The sequence below is a fragment of the Cyprinodon tularosa genome, unplaced genomic scaffold, assembly GCF_016077235.1.
Source record: "Cyprinodon tularosa strain WSP-4 unplaced genomic scaffold, ASM1607723v1 ctg613, whole genome shotgun sequence".
In the NCBI taxonomy this organism is placed as follows: Eukaryota; Metazoa; Chordata; class Actinopteri; order Cyprinodontiformes; family Cyprinodontidae; genus Cyprinodon; species Cyprinodon tularosa.
Genome location: NW_024039356.1, coordinates 130,873 through 156,127, shown reverse-complemented (window position 1 = coordinate 156,127; position 25,255 = coordinate 130,873). Strand labels below are relative to the sequence as shown.

Genomic DNA, 25,255 nt, shown 5'->3' with positions numbered 1-25,255 from the left:
TCTAAAGTCCCTTAATACTACTGGATCAGCAGGTGAACCGATGTGAGTTTAACCGTTATATCCTGTAACTCTGTAAGAGTTTAAAAAACAATCCACTGGACTTGGTTTCCAAGATTTGAAGACGTTTCGCTTCCCCTCCAGTAAGCTTTCTCAATTCAAATGCGAAAATCAGCATATATCCTGTAACGATAAATGATTATATCAAGGGTACTTTAATCAATAAGGAAAAATATTTAGTGTTCTTGTAACATATAAAAAAAAAGGAACTGGACGCTGCTTGTGAGGATTGGCAAAAACATGGTGAACAGCATAACCACGGTTCACTATTGTCTTATTGTAGGGACCTCAAGTCCACATCAACTGAGACCCAGGAGTATATATATATATATATATATATATATATATATATATATATAGATAATTAAAGAAGTAAAGGAGCCTGATGGAGCTCCTGAACTAAAATGTTGAGCAACATTTTGAGGCAATAACCCGTGAAGTCATGTGTTTCTGTAACGTTCAGGAAATGGTCAGCCAGGCTTTGGATGTTGGTTCATCAGCAAAGGGCCTGAGATTGTCTGGGACAGTATTGTTTTTTAATAACAATTTAAAATCAATATCTAATTTTACTAAATTTTCATTTATTAATTTAATACAACTTTTTCAGTTTATTGTTATTTGTATTAATAGTAGATGTATCATTTTCTTTAATGGGATAGTTTGCACAACTGTATGCACAGAGCCGCTTATATGATGGGCTGCTTCTCTCAGAACAGATGGTGCCATGACCTGTTGTTGGGTCCAGTTTTAACAGCCCTGATAAAGCTGTAGTGTACTGTGCTCTCATCAGGAGCAGAGGACTGCTCTGACCTGTAACATGCTTTCCTCTTGCAGACGGCCTTTAAATTCCTCCAGAAGCACCCCAAGGTCCTGAGCAGCAGAATTGCCATGCTGGGCCTCTCCCTTGGCACCAGTATCACCCTGAGGATGGCTGTCTGTTCTGAAGTTACCAAGGTTTGATTTAGAACAGCTCCAGTTGGATCTCTTAGTGTCCACCTGAACCGATGCAAATCAATTTCTGTCATGATGTTACAAAGTTCAGACCCAAAATGCAGAAAACCGAACAGAGAGACCAGGGAAAAGGTTTAACGGGTTTTACTGAAGAAATTAAACAGAGGGAGAAGTGTTGCTCTGAACACTGCTCAACCGGAACTGTAAAGTGAGGGGAAGACACAGCGGTTAGTTCAGGCTCAGTGGGGAATTTGACTCGTGAATTTGGAGAAGAGTATTTGGTTGCGACTCACGTTTCCAGAGAAGTTTGTTGAACCCTTGACTCCTGTCTGTGTGCCGTGGTTCCAGTGTTTGTCTGATTCGGTGGAGGGAGGAACAGGGTTACCCAGAATGCGGTGGTTAGTTGGTGAACGGAGAAACTGACTGCCACTCAGATTTCCTGTGGTATTTGAACAGGTCGTAGTGGAGAATAATCCCTTTCTCAGTGAGAAGCTCAAACAATCTCTTGGGGAAAGTGGATCCAAACCTCCTGTTTAAACCCCAGCTCACTTTGAAGCTCAGTTGATCCTTCCAGGGAGAGAAGGTCCAAGAAAACCAGTCTGCAGGATGAATTCCTGCCGAGAGGCAAAAAAAACAAAAAAAAACAAAGTTAAGCTCAGGTTGACAAAACTCAGTTTGACTCAGCAAAACTCAGCTTGGCTAGATTACCCAAAACTGGCAAACACTGGAGTTGAAGTAGTGGCAGTCAGCAGCTTAAGAGCACTCCATTTAACGAGGAAACCATCAGCAGGTGTGTGAGGAGGCGGACCAGAACCTGGTGGATGAAGGGAGACAAACACAGAAACACAAACACAAAGACAGGAGTCCTGACTATTTCACTTCCGGCAGATACTGGGATGGGACGTCTGGCTAGCAGGCAGAGGTTTTCACAGCTTCTTAGCTCAGATACTGGGAGCACAGATCCACTCTGCATAGATTCAGGTTTCTGTCTGTTTTCATCTGATCAACATCCGTCTCTTTGATGTGTTGAGCAGTTCAGGTGTGTAGTGTGCATCAGTGGAAGTCACGTTCAACCCATGGATGGATTTCTGAAGGAAACGGTGGATTATTTCCTTAAGTAAGGGATCATTTCTAAAATCTGTTTAGAAAGCATCATTTTTTACAGATGAGAAAACCAATCAGAAATGTTTGTTCAAATATGTCTTAATTTCAATGGCTTGCCTTGCTGTTTAAGGAACTCTGGGAAAACTCGCTTTACTAAAGATGATGAAGCGATCTGGAGAGATCTGCTGCTGCCCATCCCCTCTGACCCCTCCCTCAAAGTGGATGTGAGTAACTAAAGCCAGAAATCTGCTGGTGGCTTTCTGCTTGTTTCTTCACCAGTTTAACCTTCTGCTGATGATAAAGTTTGGGTTGATTCATGAGAAACAATAAAATAAAGGCCCTTGTAATATCTGATCCCCCCAGGTGTTTCATGTTGTAGGAAAAAAGAGATCTAGATCTTATTCGACCAGAATTTGAGATGGAAATTGAAATGTTCCTGCCTGTTCTGCTCACACAAGATTTCATTCATTACTTTAAAAGCACAGGGAGAGATTCTCCAAGACAAAGCAGACAGATTTCCACAAACAGAAGGATTGATGAAATAGCCTGGAGTCTCAGAAAGTCTAAGCTTTTACCAAAACATTAAAAACTGAAAAAGAGACCCGAATTAAGGCCTGCAAGCAGGTGCTCTGCTGAAGCGAATACGTTTGGAAGTAATTAAATAAAAATCAGTTCTCATAATTAACAGGAGCAGGAATATAAGAGGAAATAGATTTTTAGACCACTGGTTTGTAACAACCGAAATCAAACAGACACAGATGTAGTGTCAGTAAATAGATGAGTAGAATCAGCCTGGCAGAAATGTTCTGGGCATTTCATAAGCTTCTGGTTCATCACAGAAAGGATCCTGATGTTTGGTTCTCTGGGATGTTTGTCTGCTGTGAGTGAGATTCCTGTCACAGAGAGGATCTTTGCTGGTGACCCGTCAGTAGGGTGTAAAGAAGGAGGCGAAGGATCCTCCCCCTGGTGACAACCAGTGAACCTCAGTTCAGCTATTCATGGAAAATGTTATTTAATCAGAACCTGTACTATGAAAAGTAATCACACCCTTAAAGATTTTCCTTTTTTGGACTACTGTTTAGTTCTTCAAATTTCATATTGAATTAATAATACTGATCAAATGTTTATAAAACAATGAATAAAAACCAGCTTCTTCAGCCGAGGGTCAGATTGAGAGGAGCCAGTTCAGGAGGCTCGGAGTCTCCCTGGTGAGGTGTTCCAGGCACGTCCCACCAGGAGGAGGCCCAGGGGGAGACCCAGGACACACTGGAGGGACTATGTTTCTCAGCTGGCCTGGGAGCGCCTTGGGATTCCCCCAGAGCAGCTGGCCCAAGTGGCTGGGGAGAGGGACGTCTGGGCCTCACTAAGGAAGGATAGGCGGAAGAGGATGGATGGATGAAAAGCAGATAAAAAAACAACAGTAGGAAAAACATAATCAGAGTCAACTGGAAAGCAAATAATTCCTCCGATTTAGTCCTTATAACATGGACTAATGTCCATGAAAAGATGCTGATGAAGATTCTCAGTCATCCAGGTCATAGTCATTCCGTAAAAGTTCAAAAAAATATCCACTAGACTTGGTTTCCAAGATTTGAAGACGTTTCGCCACCTCTCCAGGAATCTTTCTCAATTCAAATGTCTGGATCCGCAGTGAGTTTGAGTCTTATATAGGTGGCGAAACGTCCAGTGGATATTTTTTTGAACTTTTACGGAAATCCATGAAAAGATCTGCCTGAACGTTTGGGTCACATGACAGTCAGCCCAGTTCTCAGAGTGAAGATCTGCTGTCCCATCCTGCCATCAGAGAGAGGAGGTGGCGCCTCACATTTATATCGTTTTCAGGCATTTAGGAAATCTGAAACCTTTAGATCCTTTCTTTGGTTTAATACAAACCCAGCTGTGGTTTTCTGGGACTCTGCTGCCCAGAGACGGCATCGGAACAAACTACCAACAGGCTGCTCACCATGTGTAACATCATCTTGGACTGAGTTTCAGCATCTAATATAGACAAATTATGTTTTTGTTTTCTGCAGGTTTAATGGTTTCGTTTTCTGCTGGTTTTTAATGTTGTTGTTTTTTGCAGGTTGGAAAACTTCAGTGTCCATTGTTGCTGATTGTTGGAGAAGATGATCAGAACTGGTGCGCCTATGAGTCTGCAATGGATGTGAGTCTTTGCTGAAAACACTGACGCAGAACTATGAGGACCTTTGCAGTATTACACGTGATGTCTAACAAAATGTAGCTCAAGTTTTAACTTTACTTTTAGAAAAGTTTTAAAGCAGATCTTGTGCATGAAAGTATAAAATTATTCACAACTTTGCAAAACTTTGCATTTATATAAACATCCTCTAAAAAAAAGATAAAACTTACGTTTCTGAGCAAATACTAAGAGGACCTTATTTGTATATTTTTTAAAACACAAGGGATTTTAAAGTACTTTATCGCAAATCAAAAACAGTTTTTAAAAGTTAAATAATTAATATATTTTACACACACACTGACACAAGTTGGGGTTCCAGTATTCCAGTGGAAGCGGTCAGACTCTACCATCATCAATGCAAGATCTTGGTGAAAAATTAATGCAACACTGGATCGAAATAAATCTTTTGACATTGCAGAAGCTTATCGAAACAATTCCACAGTGAATCCACGCCTTTAATCAAAGCTAAAGGCGGTCCAACAAAGTATTGGAGTGAATTACCTTTTTTTTTGGTGGTGACTTTTTTTTGACCAGGGAGTGTATGTTAAAGTAGCCTGTAGACAGCTGGAGATAGACACCTGCACCCCTCGCCATCCTGCTAGGGATAAGCGTGATAGAAAATGGATGGATGGATGGATTCCTGCTCTGATGAAGGAACATCCACTGACTCTTTTTTACAAGAACAATTGTCGTGGGAAAAAAGTATTCAACTATTCATCCTAGTTAAATAAACGGAGATCGATGGATTTCACTCAGTCGGCACATTTATTCATATCTTTGCAAAGAGAGAACAGTCATCATACAGCCTTCATGGCATAGCATTCTGCTCTGTTCTGCACTGGGCAGCGTTCGTCCCCCCCTACTTACAACAATGAAAAGCAGTCAGAGTCATAACAAATTACACACACTTTGGTTAACAGTAACATGTTATGAATAAACCTTGAGAAAGAACCTGATTTGTTATGGGAAGAAGCTATGTCTGGTCTACAAACATCAACCTGCAGAGAATTGTGTGGCCTTGAGAGAGAAACAGACTGAGTGAAAACTTTTATAGTGAGTAAATAGGATAAATTAATATATAATAGAAGAAAGATAAAAAGTTTTCTGACAACAACAATGAAAACAGTTTTATCTTATAGATTAGAAAAAAAACAGGATGATTTATGTGATTAAATAACATTGCGCCCCAAATTAATTTGCCGTTAAATGGAATTATTAGGAGAAGCTCAGAAAATAGCTGCTTGGAATGACTTTGACATCCGTTTTAGATTCCTTCCTGGAGGCACAGTCCTGTAGGAGGAGGCCCAGGGGATGGCTCACACATGCAGGATATATGTTCCTTGGTTGGCCCTGGAGGTGGTTGAGAGTCTCTGCAGACACTGCTGGGTTTTGCCTGGTTTTGGAAAAGCGAAATCTGACAAGTACAAGAGAGGACAAAAAACATATTTTATTTTTGGAAAAGGAGTGTGAATACTTGAAGCAGGGGGTGTGTTTGAGATTGTAAATCATTTCCTTGCATTGGGCTCTTAATGATTTGAAATATTCTGTTTTGCAGATGAAGGCGATGATGGAGCGAGCAGGGAACAGCCATCTACTGACCCTCCTGTCGTATCCTAAAGCAGGTCACCTGATCGAGCCACCGTACACGCCGCACACACGAGCCAGTCTGTTTAGAGATGTTCGGTCACGTCAGACAAGTAGGTCTTCCTCTGGCCTTTAAAGCTCCTACTGCGACTCTGCTGCCGCTCTGATAACCGCCTGCTGTTTGCAGTGATGGCTCTGTGGGGGGGGCAGACCCTCGAACATTCCCGGGCCCAGGAGGACGCCTGGAGGAAACTCTTGGTGTTTCTGAGGACCAACCTGTATGGAGGCGTAAAGCCTGGAGCTTCATCGCTTTCCAACCTTTAAGTAGGCTAATGGCTGTTGGTTTGGAAGCAGAGGCCAGATCCTCAGTTCTCTGCTAAATAATGGGAATCACAGGAATCGAAGAATGAAGACCTTCACCAAGCAGCACATTGTGACTTAAAACTAAAGCTTAAATGTTCGCTAACTTCCATTCATACCTTTTTAAGTTATCCTGGTAAAGCATAACCTCCTTGGCAGAGTTAAATATGGCTGCTCTAGTGAAAATGTTTTGGATTAATAAAGCATTTGTTGATTATGTGTGGATCTGCTGTGGACCAATGAAGTAACTTTGTGTAATAAACTAACCAAAATAAGTAATTTAAGAAAAAACTGAATAAATCAAGTTTATATAAAAAGAAATCTGTCTGACATCCAGTATTGGTGATTAACAAACATGAAATTCACAATATCTTGTTCATCACATCAGTGGCTTATGGAAACAATTTAGGCTTCAGCCTCAGAGGTCCAATGAGGCACCTGCTGCAAACTCTTTTGTTTCTTAAAGTGTTTTTTTAAGTCGGATGATAAATGCAGTAAAATTGTTTGCTTGTTTCAAGTAAACATTGATAAAAAGATAACAGAAACAGCATGTAAAATGCATTAACCTGAGACATTATATCCAGCACATGCCTGCAAACAGCTGCTATGCGAGCGCCATCTGGTGGAGGAGAAAATTATTAGATATTCAACAAACTTTAAAATGCACGTTGGTCTTCACTTTATTCAGTTCTTGAGAGTTCTTCTCTCATTACTTTTAACTAAAATACATTAAAATGTTTATGGTGATGTTAGAGAAGCAAACACTGCAGAATTTATAAAAAAAAAAAAAAAAATCTGATGACTTTTTAGTCAAAATTTCTTTCATTCAACTGTTTTCTCTTCACTTGATCTATTCCTCCTATCTGGTGGCTGGAATTAAATCATATATAATAGTATAAGTCTAATATAATTTTAATAGTGGGACGTGATCCTATTTACTGACCCTCTGACTTAATTCAAGCAACATTTTCAGCAGGTTTTGGGGAAATAAATCCCATGCAGGTTAATTCCTTCCTAGTTTGTAGCGCCATCTAGTGGATAAGCACGGCAGCATGTCTGTGGGAGGAGACTAGTTCTAGAGAAAAGTTCCAGCGTGGATGTACGAGACACATTCATGAGCCGAGCAGGAGCAGGGTGAAGCCTCAGAGCTGGAGGAGCTGCAGGAGGTGCAGGCACTGCTGGTTTCAACTAAAGCCCCGGAGAAACACGGAGCTCACAGCCGGAGGATCTGCAGCTGCTGCAGTGAGTATCCCACTCACACGTGACGTGGAAAACTTGTTTCCTAATCTTGCTCCACGTGACTGTGAGACTCTGCTGTGGAGCAGCTTTAGAAAACGCTGTTCCTCTGACCTCCTCCTGTTCCTCTCACCTCTTCCTGTTCCTCTGACCTCCTCCTGTTCCTCTCACCTCTTCCTGTTCCTCTCACCTCCTCCTGTTCCTCTCACCTCCTCCTGTTCCTCTCACCTCCTCCTGTTTCTCTCACCTCTTCCTGTTCCTCTCGCCTCCTCCTGTTCCTTTCACCTCTTCCTGTTCCTCTCACCTCTTCCTGTTCCTCTGACCTCCTCCTGTTCCTCTGACCTCCTCCTGTTCCTCTCACCTCCTCCTGTTCCTCTCACCTCTTCCTGTTCCTCTGACCTCCTCCTGTTCCTCTGACCTCCTCCTGTTCCTCTCACCTCTTCCTGTTCCTCTCACCTCCTCCTGTTCCTCTGACCTCCTCCTGTTCCTCTCACCTCCTCCTGTTCCTCTCACCTCCTCCTGTTTCTCTCACCTCTTCCTGTTCCTCTCGCCTCCTCCTGTTCCTTTCACCTCTTCCTGTTCCTCTCACCTCTTCCTGTTCCTCTGACCTCCTCCTGTTCCTCTCACCTCTTCCTGTTCCTCTCACCTCCTCCTATTCCTCTGACCTCTTCCTGTTCCTCTCACCTCTTCCTGTTCCTTTCACCTCCTTCTGTTCCTCTGACCACCTCAGGTTCCTCTCACCTCCTCCTGTTCCTCTGACCTCCTCCTGTTCCTCTGACCTCGTCCTGTTCCCTGCACCTCCTCCTGTTCCTCTCACCACATCCTGTTCCTCTGATTTCCTTCTGTTCCTTTCACCTCCTCCTGTTCCTCTCACCCCCTGTTCCTTTCACCTCCTCCTGTTCCTCTCACCACATCCTGTTCCTCTGATTTCCTTCTGTTCCTTTCACCTCCTCCTGTTCCAATCACCTCTTCCTGTTCCTCTGACCTCCTCCTGTTCCTCTCACCTCCTCCTGTTCCTCTGACCTCCTCCTGTTCCTTTCACCTCCTCCTGTTCCTCTGACCTCCTCCTATTCCTTTCACTTCCTCCTGTTCCAATCACCACATCCTGTTCCTCTGATTTCCTTCTGTTCCTTTCACCTCCTCCTGTTCCTCTCACCACATCCTGTTCCTCTGACCTCCTCCTGTTCCTTTCACCTCCTCCTGTTCCTCTCACCTCTTCCTGTTCCTCTGACCTCCTCCTGTTCCTCTCACCTCCTCCTGTTCCTCTGACCTCCTCCTGTTCCTCTCACCTCCTCCTGTTCCTCTGACCTCCTCCTGTTCCTCTCACCTCCTCCCCACTGCTCAGCTCAGGCAGACTGGAGGCTTTTAGAAAAAAGATTCTCCATTTAAAACTTATTGATATTCAAACTATTTTCTGTAAAAGAAGAAAAATCGGCATCAGAATTAAAATTTCCTTTATTGATCAGTTTTATCCAAAAGTTTAGTTTCCAGCCCTACAAACAAACAAACCAGAAATAATCAAATAAAAACATCAATGCAAAGAATCTGAATTAGTCTGATTATTTAGGGGAGAATAAGGCAAACTAAATATCAATATTTCTAGCAGCTGGTCTCTGGAACCGGAGAGGCTCAGTTATTTAAATCAGAATCTAACATTTTGCATAAAATCTTCAATCGTTTCACTACAGCGGATTATAATAGTTATGGTGACATAAACCACGGTTCAGCACTAGATGACTTTTCTGACTGAATGATGCTTTCTTCTCCCTGGTCTGAGTCTCATGAGGGATTCCTGGCCTCCATCAATCAGTCAAATCTTTTAGCGTGTTCTGCCAATCAGCAGCCAGCTGCATAAACCCGCCCCTCCTGCACCGTGGACCCTAAAGTAGGTCTGACCTCTGAGCAGTGGAGTGTAGTGTTACCGTAACAGAGCCCTGCGTTGCTGCTGCTCCTGCAGCAGCTGACGGAGGAGCCCAGCAGCAGGCAGGAAACGCTAAAGATAAAAAAACCCTGCGTCCGTCTATATTAAAGTATAATTAGTTTATAATTAGATCAAAAGGTGTTCTTTCTTCAGAATATTTAAAACTGGTGTTTTATTTTGTAATAACAAATCATATGTTTGATCATTGTGTCGGCCCAGAGTCAGCACCACAGCTACATTTGTCCATGAAAGCAGACACAAAGCAAGTCCACTGACTGTGTAGAATAAGATAGAGATTGTTTCATTAAAAGAGCTCAGAATTATAAATTCTATGGCTGCATGGCTGCTTAGTTTGAAAGTTGAGTTTTATCTAAGGGTGCTACGATCAGGATTTTTGGGGCCGATCACCGATTGCTGAAAGCAGTATTGGTTGATACCGATCACCGATCACCAGTAACCGATCACTGGGTCTATCTGAAGCCTTCCTTTTATCATGTCATATATTCAATTTTAATAGTCTTAACAAAAATGTATATGTATTAAAATTAACAGAAGATAATGTATTGTGAATTGTCAACTGTATACTTTTATTGACAGAAAACATTCAACATTTTACTTCCTTAGAAACATCTTAAACAGCTTAGAGCTTAACAAATAAGCCTTATTTCTAAATAAGATACAAAAAATCTGTCATTGTTAATTTACACAAACTTAAAGTGTACTTAAACTTAAAGTGCACAGCAAAGAAAACAATCAAATATTTTGGGATGCCATGATAAAAAGGCATAAGGTATTTATTTTAGGCTTGTCCTGCGGTAATTAACTGAAAATAGAATCCATGACGGAACAGTCACACATCTTTAGATAATATATCAGTACTTGTTTGGCTTTTTGTCCTAGCTCAAAGTCTAAAATGTCCTTTTAATCACTTCAGACATTTTTCAGTAGTAATAAAGTTTTGTAAAATTCAAACAAATGCTAAGTTTAAATGTTCTTTTAGCTCCTTTAAATCTACATACATTTAAAGTGCACAGCATGGAAATCATGAGTCAATGAGAAAGAAAAAAGAGGAATAGAGATTAGTAAAGCCATTTCTCTTAAAGCTTACTTGTTAAGAATCAATGGCAGATTTTGCTTTAGAAATATAAGCATCTCTGCATTTTTGGCAGACAGCTTGTTCCTTTTCTCATCTACAATATTCCCTGCTGTGCTAAAAAGTCGCTCACTATCTACACTTGTGTATGGAGCCCAGAGGTAGGCTTGTGCTGCTTGTGCGAGAGCGGGGAAACGACTTTTATTGTCTCGCCAAAAAACAAGCGGCTGTCCGCTCCGTGGGATGACTGGCTCTGATAGGTAGAGGTTAATCTGCGATGATGTTGAGCTGCTGATGTCACCGCTACCATGTTCCCCATCTTCATCCAACAACTCAGCATACATAGCGTTTAAGGAGCCAGCTCGACTTTCTCTGGGGGCTCTGTGCCAGTCGCTTCCAGGACAAGGACATCAGAAAGCAGCCCGCGAATCCGGGGCCTGAGTGCATCGGAGAGAACTTTCTGAACACTGTGTGATTGAATAGTTCTGAGCACTTTTCAGTTTCAGACCTTTTTTTGTAAGAGGTGCAGCTGCTGAGAATTATTTTTGTTTCTTAACCGGTTTGGCTAGCCTCATTGCTATGTGTGGAAAGCATAGCCAAGGAAGGAACACTTAATTTTAATTTTATACGTTTTTTATCAAGCTTGCTTAATATTGTGCACAGCATACAACCTTTATTTTATTTATTTATTAATGAAAATATTTCTGTAGAATTTTGGAGTCTTTGTTTTTATCCTTGTGGTATCGAAAATGGTATCGAGTATCGAATATTCTCCTTAGTATCGGTATCGAGTTAAAAAGTTTAGTATCGTGACAACCCTAGAAATTAATGAAAAAATCCCCCAAAAAATAATGAATTGTAATTATTTTAAATAATCCGCGGAAACCCTGGATCATTTCCGCATGTTTTGATGCTTTGAATTTAATCATCTGGCGCATGCTCTCTACCACAAAGCGGAGGCTTTGTGCAGCTTTGTTCAGCCGGTCTGGAGCACAGCGGGGCGGGGCGGAGCGCTGACGGAGTATGAGGGATTTCGGGGTTAGCATGACATGTTGGTCATGTTGCTGTTAGCATAAACAAAACGTGTTGCACAATGCTTGCACACTGTTGCACTTTTATCCACAACTTTCTTTCCGCCGTCATTGTAGGTCACTCTAAATGCAAAGTGCTCCCATACAGCAGACCTATAAAGTGCTGCTGGCGCGTCTTCCAACTCCTGTTCTTTCCCACTCGCCATACCCACACAATTCTCCACAACAACTGATTTTTTTCTGCTACACCCGGCTACACTGCTTCGCTTCTTCTTCTTCTTGTTTACTACTGGTGGTTGGCTTTGGTCGCAGTACCGCCACCTTCTGCTCTGGAGTGTAAACGCTTCGCCTATGAGAAAAAGGACCGAACGAAACACACGCGAATCGAACCGAGACAGTCGAACCGAACGGTTCGGAAGGTTTTCATAAACCGTTCCATCCCTAATATGTATATATATATATATATATATATATATATATATATATATATATATATATACACACACACACAAACACAGGATGCAGTGCTGGGTTTTCTAACACCAGCTGCCATCGACTCTGCAGGAATCTCTCCACCTGGATGTTGTTACATGACCCAGTCACTTGTATTGTGTCGTTGCCTCTGCTCCATTCCCTGATTTCAATCATGCTGTGACAGTGGAGAGGAAAAACTTCCTTTTAACAGGAAGAAACCTCCAGCAGAACCAGGCTCAGTGTGAGCGGCCATCTGCTGAGGCCGACTGGGGTTCAAGGAAAAAGAAGCAGAGATAGAACAGGAACATGGAAGCACTGATTTATAAATACTGTTTATAAAAAGTATTTAGCAAAACATAAACTACATCTGTATTGGGTTCTAGGAGAGAAACGGTTAAGCAGATGAGCTCTGAGACATTTTTCATGGAGTCAGTAACAGTTAGGGCTGAGAACATAGATCTTGGTGACATAGATATTGCAGATAGGCTCTCTGTGCCTACACCTTGAAGCTCCATCTCTCCGGTTCTTTTTTAATGAAAAGAAATCACTTAGGACAAACTCTTTAAATAACACTTTGTAACTTATATGTATTAAATAACCAGGAGACATGACAACAGATTCTGAGAGATATTATAATCTTATTCAGAACAGAGAAATTGCTTATAGTTACAGAAGGCAGCTGCTCATCTCTGCGCTCACCTCTCAGGAAGTGGCCCTGATTAACAGTTAAAAAGGCATTTTATGCATCTCCAGTCTGGACATCAACATATTTTACATCTGCAGGAGACCGCTCAGATATCATTTCCAAATCTTTGCCACATACAGAATGAAGATAACTGTATATCCAGACAGAGGAACCGTCTTGATTAGATTAAAACATAAGTTCTGACACGCAACAGAAAGCCAATACCAAGGTGTAATAAACTCACACATCGTCAATGATTATTATCCTAACACTTCTGAGTCTCCAAAGCTGCTATTTCTTGCATTTAAAAAAAGGCACATTATTCATTTTTTTCAATCTTTGTCAAATGCTGAGATTTAGGACAAATATTTGATTTTTTAAAAATTGTGCTGAAAGATTTCCAAACATTTGATAAAATTTAATTTTCTAAGTTAATTCCTTCTTTCATGACCCTGTTCTGATTCACTGCCATGTTTTCATCTCTGTCTACTTATCAGAAATCAATTAGCTTGACAAAAAGAGTAATTAAATAAAATATGTCTTTCTGTTGATCTCCACTGAGTATTGAGCTGAGGATCCAGCAGTACAATCAAACACTTTCAGCAGAGGAATTAATAAGAGCCTTATTTTGGACCTTTCATCACTTTTGATTAAACAGTTGAGTCAAACTGTAATTCAATTCAGTTTATTTATATAGCACCAATTCACAACAAAAGTCATCTCAAGGCACTTTACAGTCAAACTGATTCAAAGTTTTCCATCCAAGGAAAACCAGCTGATTGCATCGACTCATTGTCTCGTCAGCAATCCCTCACACTAAGCATGCTTGTAGCGACAGTGGAGAGGAAAAACTCCCTTTGAACAGGAAGAAACCTCCAGCAGAACCAGGCTCAGTGTGAGCGGCCATCTGCAACTGTGTTTAATATGTTCATTATTTAATATTGTGTTACTACTGACTAATGGGACACTGAAACTACTTTCCTAGGCAAGAATGAGCGCAGAGAGAAGCAAACATTTGCCTTTATGAATCCAGCAGATGCCTTTTATTATTGATTGATTGTTTTTAGGCTGGATGCAGCGATGAGATGTAATGTTGTGCTCTAAGGGAACTTTTCATTAGTTTGGCTATTTTAGGATGAAATGCTGTGATTTTCTGAAGGAACTAAAGGAAATAGTATATTTGGCATCACAGCTAGAAGCTATCGGACATAAACTGATGACTAAGAATGTATCTTAGGTTTAAATCTCTGTTGATGCTCGTTAGAGTGAAACTCCACTAATGTCCTGTTGGGTGAATGAGTGATTAGCTTTAGCTTTCATTAGTCAACTCATTAATCTGATTTTACAGCTGTCTTTACACCTTCCTCTTCCCAACACTAAGCTGATTACACCTGCTGCCCCCTCCTTGTTACTTTCAGCATTTGCACCAATTATAATTTTGTCATTTTGTTTTTATTTTACTTTCTTAATCCTAAAGTGAAATTAAATGTTGGAGTCATTTATGGGCAGTTTTTCCAAAAGTGTATTAATAAAAAGTTGAGTTGTCATCAGCTGCTTTTTTTTTTTTTTGACTCAATGTTCTTTTCTATTCCCAGCCCGCTGGGAATTTATGTTTCTAATACTTTAAGATGTTTATTGCCCTCCCCTGTAGGGGTTGAAAATATCTTATTTAATCAGATATTATTTCAGCTGTTATATAGTGTTAATGACACACAGTCCTACTAACTGTGTGTTAGAACAATAGATGAAAGAGTGATTGGAGCACTAATCATGGTCAAACAGTTATTTCTCCACATACATGGAATAAATACACCACAACTTCTGTTCAAAATATAACAGTTTGTTAACAAAATTCATTCAGCTCCAAGTCAAACATATTTCAGTTTAACCTCTCAACTAAGACTAGTGAAACTAAACAAACTAAACTAACTACTATGTACAAAGAGGAAGGGGGAAACGGTTGAAAACTAGGGATGCACGATATTGGGATTTTGGCCTATATCCAATATGCCGATATTTTAAAACTCATATAGCCGATAACCGATATCGATACCGATGTTAAAGCTGGACAAAAATAAGTAGTCATTGAAAATAGCAGTTTGATTATCCATTTCTGACACTTTGAAAAATAATATACTCAAATATATTTTCATATGCTGATATCAAATTGATCTTTAGAAATGCGGTATCGATCTATTTTACTTTCAAAATCTCGTGAAATTTCATTGTTCTGTTACAAACTCTCGTGATATTTTGAAAATTCTTGTGAGATTTTGCTAGTAAATTAGATAGATACCGCGTCAATATATTAACATATAAAAGTATAGCTAAATTTTGTGAATTTTCGGGGTATTTCGTAGCATAACGATGACATATAGCAATATTTCATTAGTAAATGAGATTGATATGGTGTTTTTAAATGGCAATATATCAGCATATGAAGATATTGTGATATTTTAATGTATCAATATTTTTTCCCTCGTCTTTAGAAGTTTTTAAGTCTGTAAAAAAGAAGTTTTTGAGGAAGAAGAAGAAGTAGTAATTTTTTTTTTTTTAGACTTTAGAAACTCAGAAGCTGATCAAATATTGGGTTAAATATCGGTGGGGTGGCCGATGTTTGATATTCAGTTTTAAGGCTGATACAGGCCGATACCGATAGGGGGCCGATTATATCGTGCATCCCTATTGAAAACCATATTACAGTTTAAGATGGATTCTGTGTTTGAAACCATAGTTTATCTGGAATAATTTGGGATATGATCAAATTAGCTTTTCACTAATTTTAAAGAAATTGCAAGTTTTTCAGACCAATTCACAATGCAAATCCATGAGGTGAATAAAACATTCGGCCAAATAATGTTTTGTTATATGATTTGCTTAATCATGAACCAAAAACCTTTAGTGAATTAAATTATTCTTTATCCTCTTTAGCTAGCAGCGAATAGACATCAGGATTCCACTAAATGACTCTTGGTCATACTTGGTAATGTAGGGTGACCAAACGTCCGTATTTCCCGGGACATATCCGTATTTCACGTCCTGTCCTGGGCGTCCCGGGTTTTTTTTAGAAAGTGAGGAAATGTCCTGATTTCACTGCGCACAACGCTCCGTGTGACGTAATCCCTGAGCCGTGTCAGTGCGGGCAGCCCTGTTCTTAATCAGAGGCTCTGTTCGAAAACCTAGGACGCATCCTCCAAGGACGCGGTCTACCTAGACTGGATCCTTCGAAGTCCTTGAAAATATGGAGGCCGGAAGAGTTTTGCCTGTAAATTCGAACAGGTCCTCCCTGCGGCGGGTTTTACCGCCGTATGCTCTGTTGCTTAGCAACCGTGAAAGTTGACACACAAAACAGGAAAAGAATGAATACCGAGGTTTTCAAAGCTGTTTGTTTATTTATTTATTTTTTTTAAAGTTAAAGTGAACAAAGACTACACTCACAAGAATCCAGAGTGGAATAAAGATTCCAACCACCGGGAGCAGGAACAAATAAAATCAAATGTAATGATAGAAACCTTAGTCAGTTAAATAACATGCTGCTGTCATTCTGCACATCTCTGATGTTGCTGCTATTTTCAAATATCCATTACTGTAAAAATGTCCATAGCTGCATATTGGTTATTAATTCTCCAGTTTTATATTGTTGAAACACTTTACAGAATTTTATTTTTTATATTTTAACTGTTCCCTATTATGTTATTCTTACACATTTTTCTAAGGTCCTCATTTGTGTTACCATTTTTAATAATCTTTCTGCTGCTGTAAATTTGCCCATTGTGGGACAATAAAGGGATTTTATATTCTATAAAAGGGGTAGAAATATATAAGTAAATCTAAACAATGTATCTACAAAATATATCTGCAAAATCTCTAATATTCAACAACAAAAAATACTTAGTTAAGCATATTGTGCAAAACAGCAATAAAAAAATTAAACTCCTATCAGATTTATAGTCCCCACTCTGCAGATCTATTAGAATCTGTCCTTAAATTACAGCCAAACCCATTTACACAGTAACAGATAAAAACCTTTAGATAAACCAGACATTACCGCCAAATATCTGACTCTATAACCATTAAAACAACTATTTACTATTTACGGAACTATTCACAAAGTTGTATTATAATAAACCGAACTTCCAATTTTCACCACTGTTCTGCGCCAAGTAACATTTCCTCTGATCACGGAGCAAATCCTGATGATGAGACATTTGTTCTTTCAATCAAACCCCCCCCCCCCCCCCCCCCCCCCCCCCAAGGTGTCCTGGTTTTCCGAAATTAAAATATGGTCACCCTGAAATGTAATTAGCATTTGAGGAACATATGAACACTAATGTTATATCAGTGTTTAACCCTTAGTGAATAAAGCTTGTCTAAGATTTAGCAACAGCTCAACACATATTCGTGCAGTGTAGCATCCAGTCCATTCTTTAGTGTCAATTAGCGTTGTCTTTACTCAGCAGTAAACACATGATATGATTAGCATCATCAAAAGACATATTGCTTGTTCTGTCCCTAATCATGCCAGACCTGCAAACCTTTTTCCATGTCCATTTGGAAAGCTTGAGTTTCATCCATTTGCAGCTCTGCAGTCAGGGCACAGCATGGGTCCTCTTTGTCTCAGTCGTTCATCAGCCAGTCCTTCTCTCCAGTTTCTATAAGTTCTGAAACTCAAGAGAAATGTGCTGCAAAAGATCTATTTTGCAGCAGTTTGGTTCTGAAAAGTTCTGACTTATCCTTGATGCCGTCTAAATGTTGACATTTAGATTCTGAAACACCATTTCCTGCATTTTAAGGTGGATTGGAGCTAACTTTTTGTCTTTGTTCTTTGTTTTGTTGTTAAAATCTGTTAAAATAAAAATAGTTTTTCTTTTTTTTTTCTTTGACATTGTTAATGGTTGGTGTGTATAATAAAATCTTTTGTAAGTTTTTTTTTTTGGTCTTAGAACAGTCATTTAAGGTTCACTGTCATTCTGCCATTTTAGTGAAATAAAACCAAGCAGAGAGTGAAAGTGTTTGTGCAAATTGGGCAATAGCGAGCGTAATGAAAGGTGTTACTGATTTTTATTCAAACATAATAGTTTTCCAACAGTTTTGTTTTTAATCGGGTTGGAAGTTATGTGTTCAAGCAATCTTTTGTCTAAACCGACCTAATTTGGCAGCAATCTATATTTTTACTAGGGCAAACCAGTGCACATTAGTCTCATTAGCTAAAATAATTAAGTTTAATTGCAACTTTCAAAAGTCAAAGGTGGGTTTTGAATCACCAAGCGCAGGATTGAGAGTCATGGTCTTACAGATGACGCAACTAACATTGCTAGCTTTTCAATAGAGAGCAGTACTACTTAACACTAATGTTACAATTGTGTCCGGTGGCTTGCTCAGATTTTGATCATTAGATTGTTTAATCTAACAAAACGGTTTTAACCAACTAGATTGGTTTAAAAAACAACCAATCTATTCTTAGAATCTATCCAGCTGACAGCAGCTGTCCTACAAACTCCCACATCTGGACTGAATCCTGAGGCTGTTTAAATGCCTGTCAAAATTCTTGCGCCTCCCGAACCACTTCCCAAAGCGGTCGCATGGTCTCACGGTAGCAAGGCTTTGGACATCATCAATTTTGGCCCCTCCCCTAAATGAATCAGGCCTCAACACACGCTTCGGGGGAAACGCCCCCTCCATTACTCACAACACGCCTCGAAGCGTCGGGTCATCTCATAACATCACAACGGAACGCCTTCAAGGAGGTCCTGCTGCTTCATCTCTGATCCACATTAAGGTCAGCCGTCCAGTAAAGAGATGCTTCTGCTGCTCCTGTATTCAATGCCAGAGAGCCGTTTAACACAGGACACATAAATGTATATATCTCTTTTAATTAGCATCTTTACGTTTTTTTTTTATGTGCATGTTATAATATTTTTGTCTGTTTTATTCTTCCTTTCTATTTTTTTTACCCCATTTATTTCTTCAAAACTATTTCTGCCTGTGGTTTTTACACTTCTGCCTCATTATGCCAATAATGAAGTCTGAAGTCAGTGGCCATTTCTCAATTCACTACAACGTGAGTTCGGACTCGTGTCCTCGCCAAGCATGTTCTAGTGAAGAACCCAGGAAAGTCTGGACTCTGGGAGAACAGGAGCACGCAGGATAAATCTGGGTGAACTGGAACAGAAGCGTACTGATGACATCACCACATTCAAAGCTAGTCTGGAGCTGCATTTCACCTGCTGTTATTAATATTATCTAGATTATAATAAATTCTGACTTTTTTTCATTTAGTGGGGGAATAATAATGACCACAGTCAGATAAACACAAATCAAATGAACATTTGGCCAAATAAAATAAAAAACTCCATCAGAGCCAGCTTTCCTTCCCCCAAGGCCATGCAGAGAGGGGGCTGCTGCAGACGGGCTAACGTTATCTCTGGCTGCCGTTACCCTCGGATCTCCGCTGGTTGCTGTGGTCCTCTGAGCTTTGGAAATTTTTTTAAAATAACGCATTAAATCGGTAGATGGGCCCTAAAGTAATGCTTAAAAGTATAATGTTCTTACCTCAAATGATCTTGAAATGTATTTTTATTGAACAACAGCAACAGAACATTAATTTATTTTAAAATATGGTAGAGCTGGTCCTCCATTTTCAGACCCCCACATACCAGCCGTGCGCTGTCAGTGGGAATCCCCAGCAGCACTTGCTGCAGGCCTGGTCGCCTCTTGGGGGTTTTCCCCTACTGTTGGTGGCGGATGGAAGTAGATGTTAGTAATGTACTGAATCCAGACTGCAGGCACCAGGATAATAAACGCAAAAATATTTAGCTGGCAGGTTTCCACATTTGAAGTTAATTTAGGCGTAAATAAACAGCTCTGCATCAGCAATGCTGTGTCTGTCTCCCTGCTGGCTCCCAGATCAGCTTCTCTGATTGGTTAATGTGTCGCGTTCATCACCTAAAGTTCAGTTTTTCCAGCTCCAGCAGCTGCTGTTTGAGAAATTTTGAACATCTGAGCAAAGTTTCCTGGAAAAAAATAGGGCGTGCCAAAGCTGTTAATTCGTATAACGGGGTACAATGTTTTTTGTAAAGGGCATACAAGCTATGACTGCTCGGATTGGCAGCTAAAAACCGGCCGGGCAGGGCCCCCATTTACAGAACCCTAAAACTTTGACTTTATCCCATTTAGATAAAATGACAATAAAGCAACAGACAGAAAGGGAAGTAAAATAGTTTTACAGACTTTATTTTTTCTCTTGTCATCTTCAGGTTAATGATGGAGGAGAAGCAGTGCTGTGTCACACTATCAGTCCAGCCATCCAGAGGGCTTGTAGATGAGAAGTTTATTGTCCTGGTCCAGAACGCCCTCCCTAGTTCCCAGCTGACCATCCGCGCCCTCCATCAGTGTGAAGATGGACACAGCTGGCATTCCTTCGCCCACTATACCTCTGATGCCACCGGGGCTGTAAACGGTGTGTGGATCTGACTCGTGATGCACAGAAGCAGCCATATAAGAAGAGATGCTGCCAGTCTTTCACCTTCTGCCTTCCACTTTTCAGTTTCAGAGGACTGCAGTGTGGGGGGAACTTATACAGGGGTGGAAGCTATGGGTTTGTTATGGAGCCTTAAACCAGTTCCAGGCAGCAAAGCAGGGCTCAGGTTGGTCTGCCATTCTACTGCTGCCTGTCCATCAGTATATCACTGCCAACAGCTGACTCTCCCTGTACCCACAGGATGAGGAAGAAGAATGTCCTGGCCCCCATGGTGGTCACCATCTCTGTTTACCAGGGTCACCTGAGTGAGGGCTTTGGGAATCAGGAGCCTCTGGCCGGTGTGGAAGTGGAGCGGTGGTACATGGCACCTGGTGTCCGACGGATTCCAGTCACAGAGGATGGACTCACTGCCACTCTCTTCCTACCTTCAGGTAGGACCAGAAACCAGTCCAGGTGGACTAGAACCAGTATTCATACTTCTAGAACTTCCTTTCATTTTATGAATGGAGAAGTAACCATGTGCATTTGAAAACTCTCCATGCAGTGCTTCTAAAATGGTTGTGTGCTTGGGAAGGTTTTTAGTGTTAGTCAGTGATCAGAAAGCTGCAGCTCTCTCACGAAAGCCTTCACTGCTCTATGTATCTTATGAACAACAAGGTGCTTACCTTACACTGCAGTTTGACCTTTAGTTCCTTCATTAGTGCCGGTCTGAGGTCTGCCACCCAGTCTTCGTCTGAAGGCTCTGGGATGTCATGTCCTTTCTTCATACAGAAATCCAGACTCTGGTCTTTCATTTTGCATTTAGCCCAGCATGAGCCTCCTGACATGCAGTCATAGCTTATATCGCCATATTTAATATAATTTTTCTCCAAAAGTGCTTAAATTGTCTGGGATTTAATGCCCTGCCTTGATGAAGTTAACTGTTTTAGTTGCATCAACAACATAGTTCATTTTTAACACTGATTTACACTGTGGGCCCATACGTTCTCGCTCTGTTCAGTGGCTGCCTTAGCTCTGGTTGCATCCCTTCAGCTTTCAAGCATGCAGTTGTTAGGCCACTGTTAAAAAAACCTAATCTAGATCCTGCTGTTCTGCCTCCCAACTGCCATTTTTATCCAAGGTTTTAGAGAAACTAGTTTTTATTCAGTTGCAGCTTTTTTTGGGCTGAAATTCAATTCTGGAGGATATTCTCTCAGGTTAGGTTTAGCTCTGCTTAAAGTTCAAAACGACATTCTGCTGTCTTTGGATACAAAGAAATCAGTGTGGCTTACGATTAGGGCTGCAACAACGAATCGATAAAATCGATAAAAATCGACTTTTAAAAGCGTTGGCAACGAATTTCATCATCGATTAGTTGTGTCGCGCGATTAATGCGTCATCCGCCGCCGCCGTCATCACTGCCACTTGACTGAAACGGGGGAAGAAAAAAAATTACGGCAGAGCGAGCCAGCGCCGCAGGTGCACAGTGTTGCCAACTCAGCAACTTTGTCGCTATATTTAGCGACTTTTCCGACCCCTCCAGCGACTTTTAAAAAAAAAGCGACTAGCGACAAATCTGGCGACTTTTTACGGTGTCACTGGCGGCTTTTGGAGACTCTTACGTGAAAGCATGTATCGTTCCTACTCTTGTCCTGCAGCAGCAGCTGCTGCCGTGAGGCGCCTCCCCCATCCCAACCCCATTCTCCCGCAGGTATCCCTCTCAGCGCTGCAGTCAGAGCCACAGGATGTTTCAGCGTCCAGACTGCAAATGAAGCGCGCATGCGCCGGGATTGACTGCGCAAATTGATCACAATAATTAAAATAGCCTTTATAAATAAATTAACTTGCAAATTATGAGGGCAAGGCTTTTGAAGTTTAAATCTTCTGGCAAAGATAAAGTAAAGAAGATCCTGCAATTTATGGAAGTAAAGCATAAAATCCAGCAAGATCAGTAATATGTCAATTCATTATATGCCACATTCCCATGTAAATATCTGTCTTTGGAGGATGTGTTTTTTTAGCACCCCTAGTTCTCTCATTTTTATTTCAAATACAATTTATAAATTTAACCTATTTTTATCTCTATGGTTAAGTATTTTCTCAAGTAGAAACTTTAACTGCTATACTTTCCTGTCTTAAAAGGCAGAACTCTTCTAGTCTAAAAAATACTCATTTGTTGAAATGGGGGGACCTATTGTTTGAACCCCTTAGGGGCTTTTAAAAACAGAAATGCCTTTTTTTGCGCTTTATGAAACAAAGTACCCTATATTTTGTGGATGTACAGCTACATTTCTCATGTAAGTTTGCGTAGTTTTATCACAAACATTTATTTTTCATATTCCACCAGTACAGTTAATGAGCAACCTGTACTTGTGTGCTTGTTTGTTCTGTCTAAAATGTTTATTTTGGAATAAAGAGGTTAGTATAAAAATATTTTTTGTCCGATTCATCGATTAATCGAAAAAATAATTGGCCGATTCATCGATTTTTAAAATAATCGTTAGTTGCAGCCCTACTTATGATGCTGAATCTTAACTGCGGCATCCACAATGTCCACTCCAACAGTGGACATTGTCCTGCAGTGGACCAGATGATCCAAGGTGGGAAAGTGTTGCCTAGGTAACCGTCAAATTTTTACATTTTTGTTGGGTCTAACACCTAAAACACTGTTAAAAACACAAGGAAAGAAAGGCACAATGTCAGCATTCTTTTTACTCCTAGACCTTGCAGGTACATCTCCACCCCACTCTGCTGGTCTTCAGCTTTCTCCTCGCTATTTATTAAAGTCAGAGGGGGGGTCCCTAGTTACACAAGCTGAGGTTGTGCTAAAGGAATAGGAAACAAGAAATACAATGCAATTTGCAGCCTCAGTGAACAGGTCAATTTGCATTTAAATGTCTTGCGGTCAAATGGTCCGAGTAACTCCTGGTTTTGTTAAGCTTGAGCAATACTTCCTGAGAGTTGACCTATACTGCTTGTGGAACACCTCTCTGGAACAGTAATATGTCACACATACATCATAAGAACAAACATTAAGTATCTTATACATAATAATTCTAATAATTTTTTTATCCAAATGTTTCTGACTGACGATTTATTCATGGAAGCACGTGTTTTCAGGACCTGGACCTTTTCCTGGTCTCCTGGACCTGTGGGGCGGTGGGGGGCAGCTGGTGGAGTACCGGGCTGCACTGCTGGCCTCTCATGGGATTGCCACCATGGCTCTGGATTACCTGACATGTAAATACACCATGGAAACAGGAACCTTTGTGAAGCAGGACTACTTTGAGGTAAATCTAAACAAATGATGTTGATTTTTCACCAAAAGCAACAGATACTGAGGATCATCTGTAAACCTGTGATGTTTCTTCAGAGTTCATCACATAAAGAAGGAGGTTTAGAGATTCTGTGAATAACGGCTATGAATCAGCTACACAGCCTATTTAATGCATTTTAAAAATATTATAATATAATAATATTATAATATAACTCCTCAGGCTCATCGTTACTCGTGGTGATAATTAGGGGTGTAAATAATAATCGTTTTGTATCGATGTATCGATCCAACAGCCGACGATCCGATGCATCGACACGTCCACAAGAGAATCGATTCATGTTTTTTTTTTCCTCCGGTCTATTTTTATCCATTTGCTCCTGGGCGTAATTCTCCCTCCCGTGCTGCGGTGGCGCTAAACCTATTTTGCCCTTCTACCTCGCTTCCTGGTTATACTCTTACAGCAGTGTGTTGCAGTGAGCTTGACACAGACATTTTTAAATTATGCTCAATATTGAAGCATGGTCTGTGCTACACGCTGTGGGTCTAGATACGGCCGAGGCGGCGAGGAAGTGGGGGCGAGTTTAGTCCAAAGACAGAGGGACATGAGGGCCAAAAAGAGCGGAGATCCAGGTGGAAAAAGGGTCCCAGCGTTCTCGCGCACCTCGCTCTTCTAGCGGGTCAAACTTCATGAGTTGTTTTCCGCAATTTCGGTCATAAAAACAAAACAAGCCGGCCTCCTGTCTGCGGCACTGTTTGCGGTCATTTACAATTAGGGAGAGGAGCAGCGGAGCGTCTGTGGAGGGGGCGGGGACGTCTGGAGGTATTGCATTGCACTCATTGCATTGATTTTGTGCTGGATTTTTGTAGTATTTCTTGATGCAGCTGTTCTACTTCTGTTATTTGCTGTTGTTTCTAAAAAAAATGCATAACGATATTACAGCTTTCATTGCTTTATTTCAAACTTGAAACTTTTTTTAGCCTGTAAGGTGTAAAAAAACAAAAAAAAAACATTAACCGATTAATCGAATCGAATCGTATCGTGGTGTATTCTTGAGTATCAAAAATAATCGAATCGTTGGGTCAGGAAATCGATACTGAATCGAATCGCCATGATGGATGTGATTTACACCCCTACTGGTTAATAGGTTTTAAACTGAGTCACGTTTTAATGAACCACAAGCAGCCCAAGTGCCAAAAGGCAGCATTTAAATTATGTTACACTGTCAAATAAAATCACGTGGTTTTAACTTTCAAAACATGGAACTAATCAGCAAAACCCTCAAAATGAAAAGAATTAGTGATGATGCTCATGATATTAATCTAGAATGGAAAGATCAGTATTTCAGGTTTCCGTTCTGTCTATGACCTTGAATCATAAATTCACAAACTCCTGAAAATACATCCTGCCAGAAGCCACCGGATGCATTGGCCTGGATACAGAGATGTTTTGGACCAGTGATGTGTATGACATCAGCACGTCAAGCAGAGGCGGAAGGCCAAAACGAAACAAAAAAGCTGCGCCGGTTTTAGCTGACATAGCCTCGGCCTCTTTTAGAGAAAAGACCAAAATGGCGGCATTTTTTCCTTTGTGGATGGAACGCGGCTTGTGCGTTCCTCCTGACTGGATTTGGGAAGAGTTTTATTTATCACTTCACTCCACTGGCTGTGAAACACTTGTAGTCACTGCTGCTGCTGTGATTGGCTAAAGCTCAGCGTGGAGACATGTACCACCTTGTTGTCCAATCAGTGTGAAAAGTTGTTGTGAATACCCAATATCCCTTTTGTAGATTGATACTGATTATAATTCAGATTGAACTAAATTA

The 25,255-nt window shown here is 40.7% G+C and overlaps 2 protein-coding genes across 2 annotated transcripts in view; both read left to right on the top strand.

The window, feature by feature from the left end:
• The window catches only part of LOC119798201 (acyl-coenzyme A thioesterase 1-like), a 35,547-nt gene extending 29,068 nt beyond the window's left edge, over positions 1 to 6,479 (top strand). The window contains exons 6-11 of the mRNA XM_038307552.1: positions 892 to 1,011; positions 2,043 to 2,125; positions 2,243 to 2,336; positions 4,196 to 4,276; positions 5,868 to 6,009; positions 6,084 to 6,479. Of these exons, the coding sequence (XP_038163480.1) occupies positions 892 to 1,011; positions 2,043 to 2,125; positions 2,243 to 2,336; positions 4,196 to 4,276; positions 5,868 to 6,009; positions 6,084 to 6,220 (657 nt within the window). The 3' untranslated portion in view covers positions 6,221 to 6,479. The remainder of the gene's footprint in view (positions 1 to 891; positions 1,012 to 2,042; positions 2,126 to 2,242; positions 2,337 to 4,195; positions 4,277 to 5,867; positions 6,010 to 6,083) is intronic.
• Positions 6,480 to 7,316: 837 nt separating this feature from the next.
• LOC119798200 (peroxisomal succinyl-coenzyme A thioesterase-like) overlaps positions 7,317 to 25,255 on the top strand; it is a 36,609-nt gene continuing 18,670 nt past the window's right edge. Inside the window, exons 1-5 of the mRNA XM_038307551.1 lie at positions 7,317 to 7,498; positions 19,953 to 20,155; positions 20,243 to 20,342; positions 20,417 to 20,607; positions 23,276 to 23,445. Coding sequence (XP_038163479.1) covers positions 19,957 to 20,155; positions 20,243 to 20,342; positions 20,417 to 20,607; positions 23,276 to 23,445 — 660 coding nt within the window. The 5' untranslated portion in view covers positions 7,317 to 7,498; positions 19,953 to 19,956. The remainder of the gene's footprint in view (positions 7,499 to 19,952; positions 20,156 to 20,242; positions 20,343 to 20,416; positions 20,608 to 23,275; positions 23,446 to 25,255) is intronic.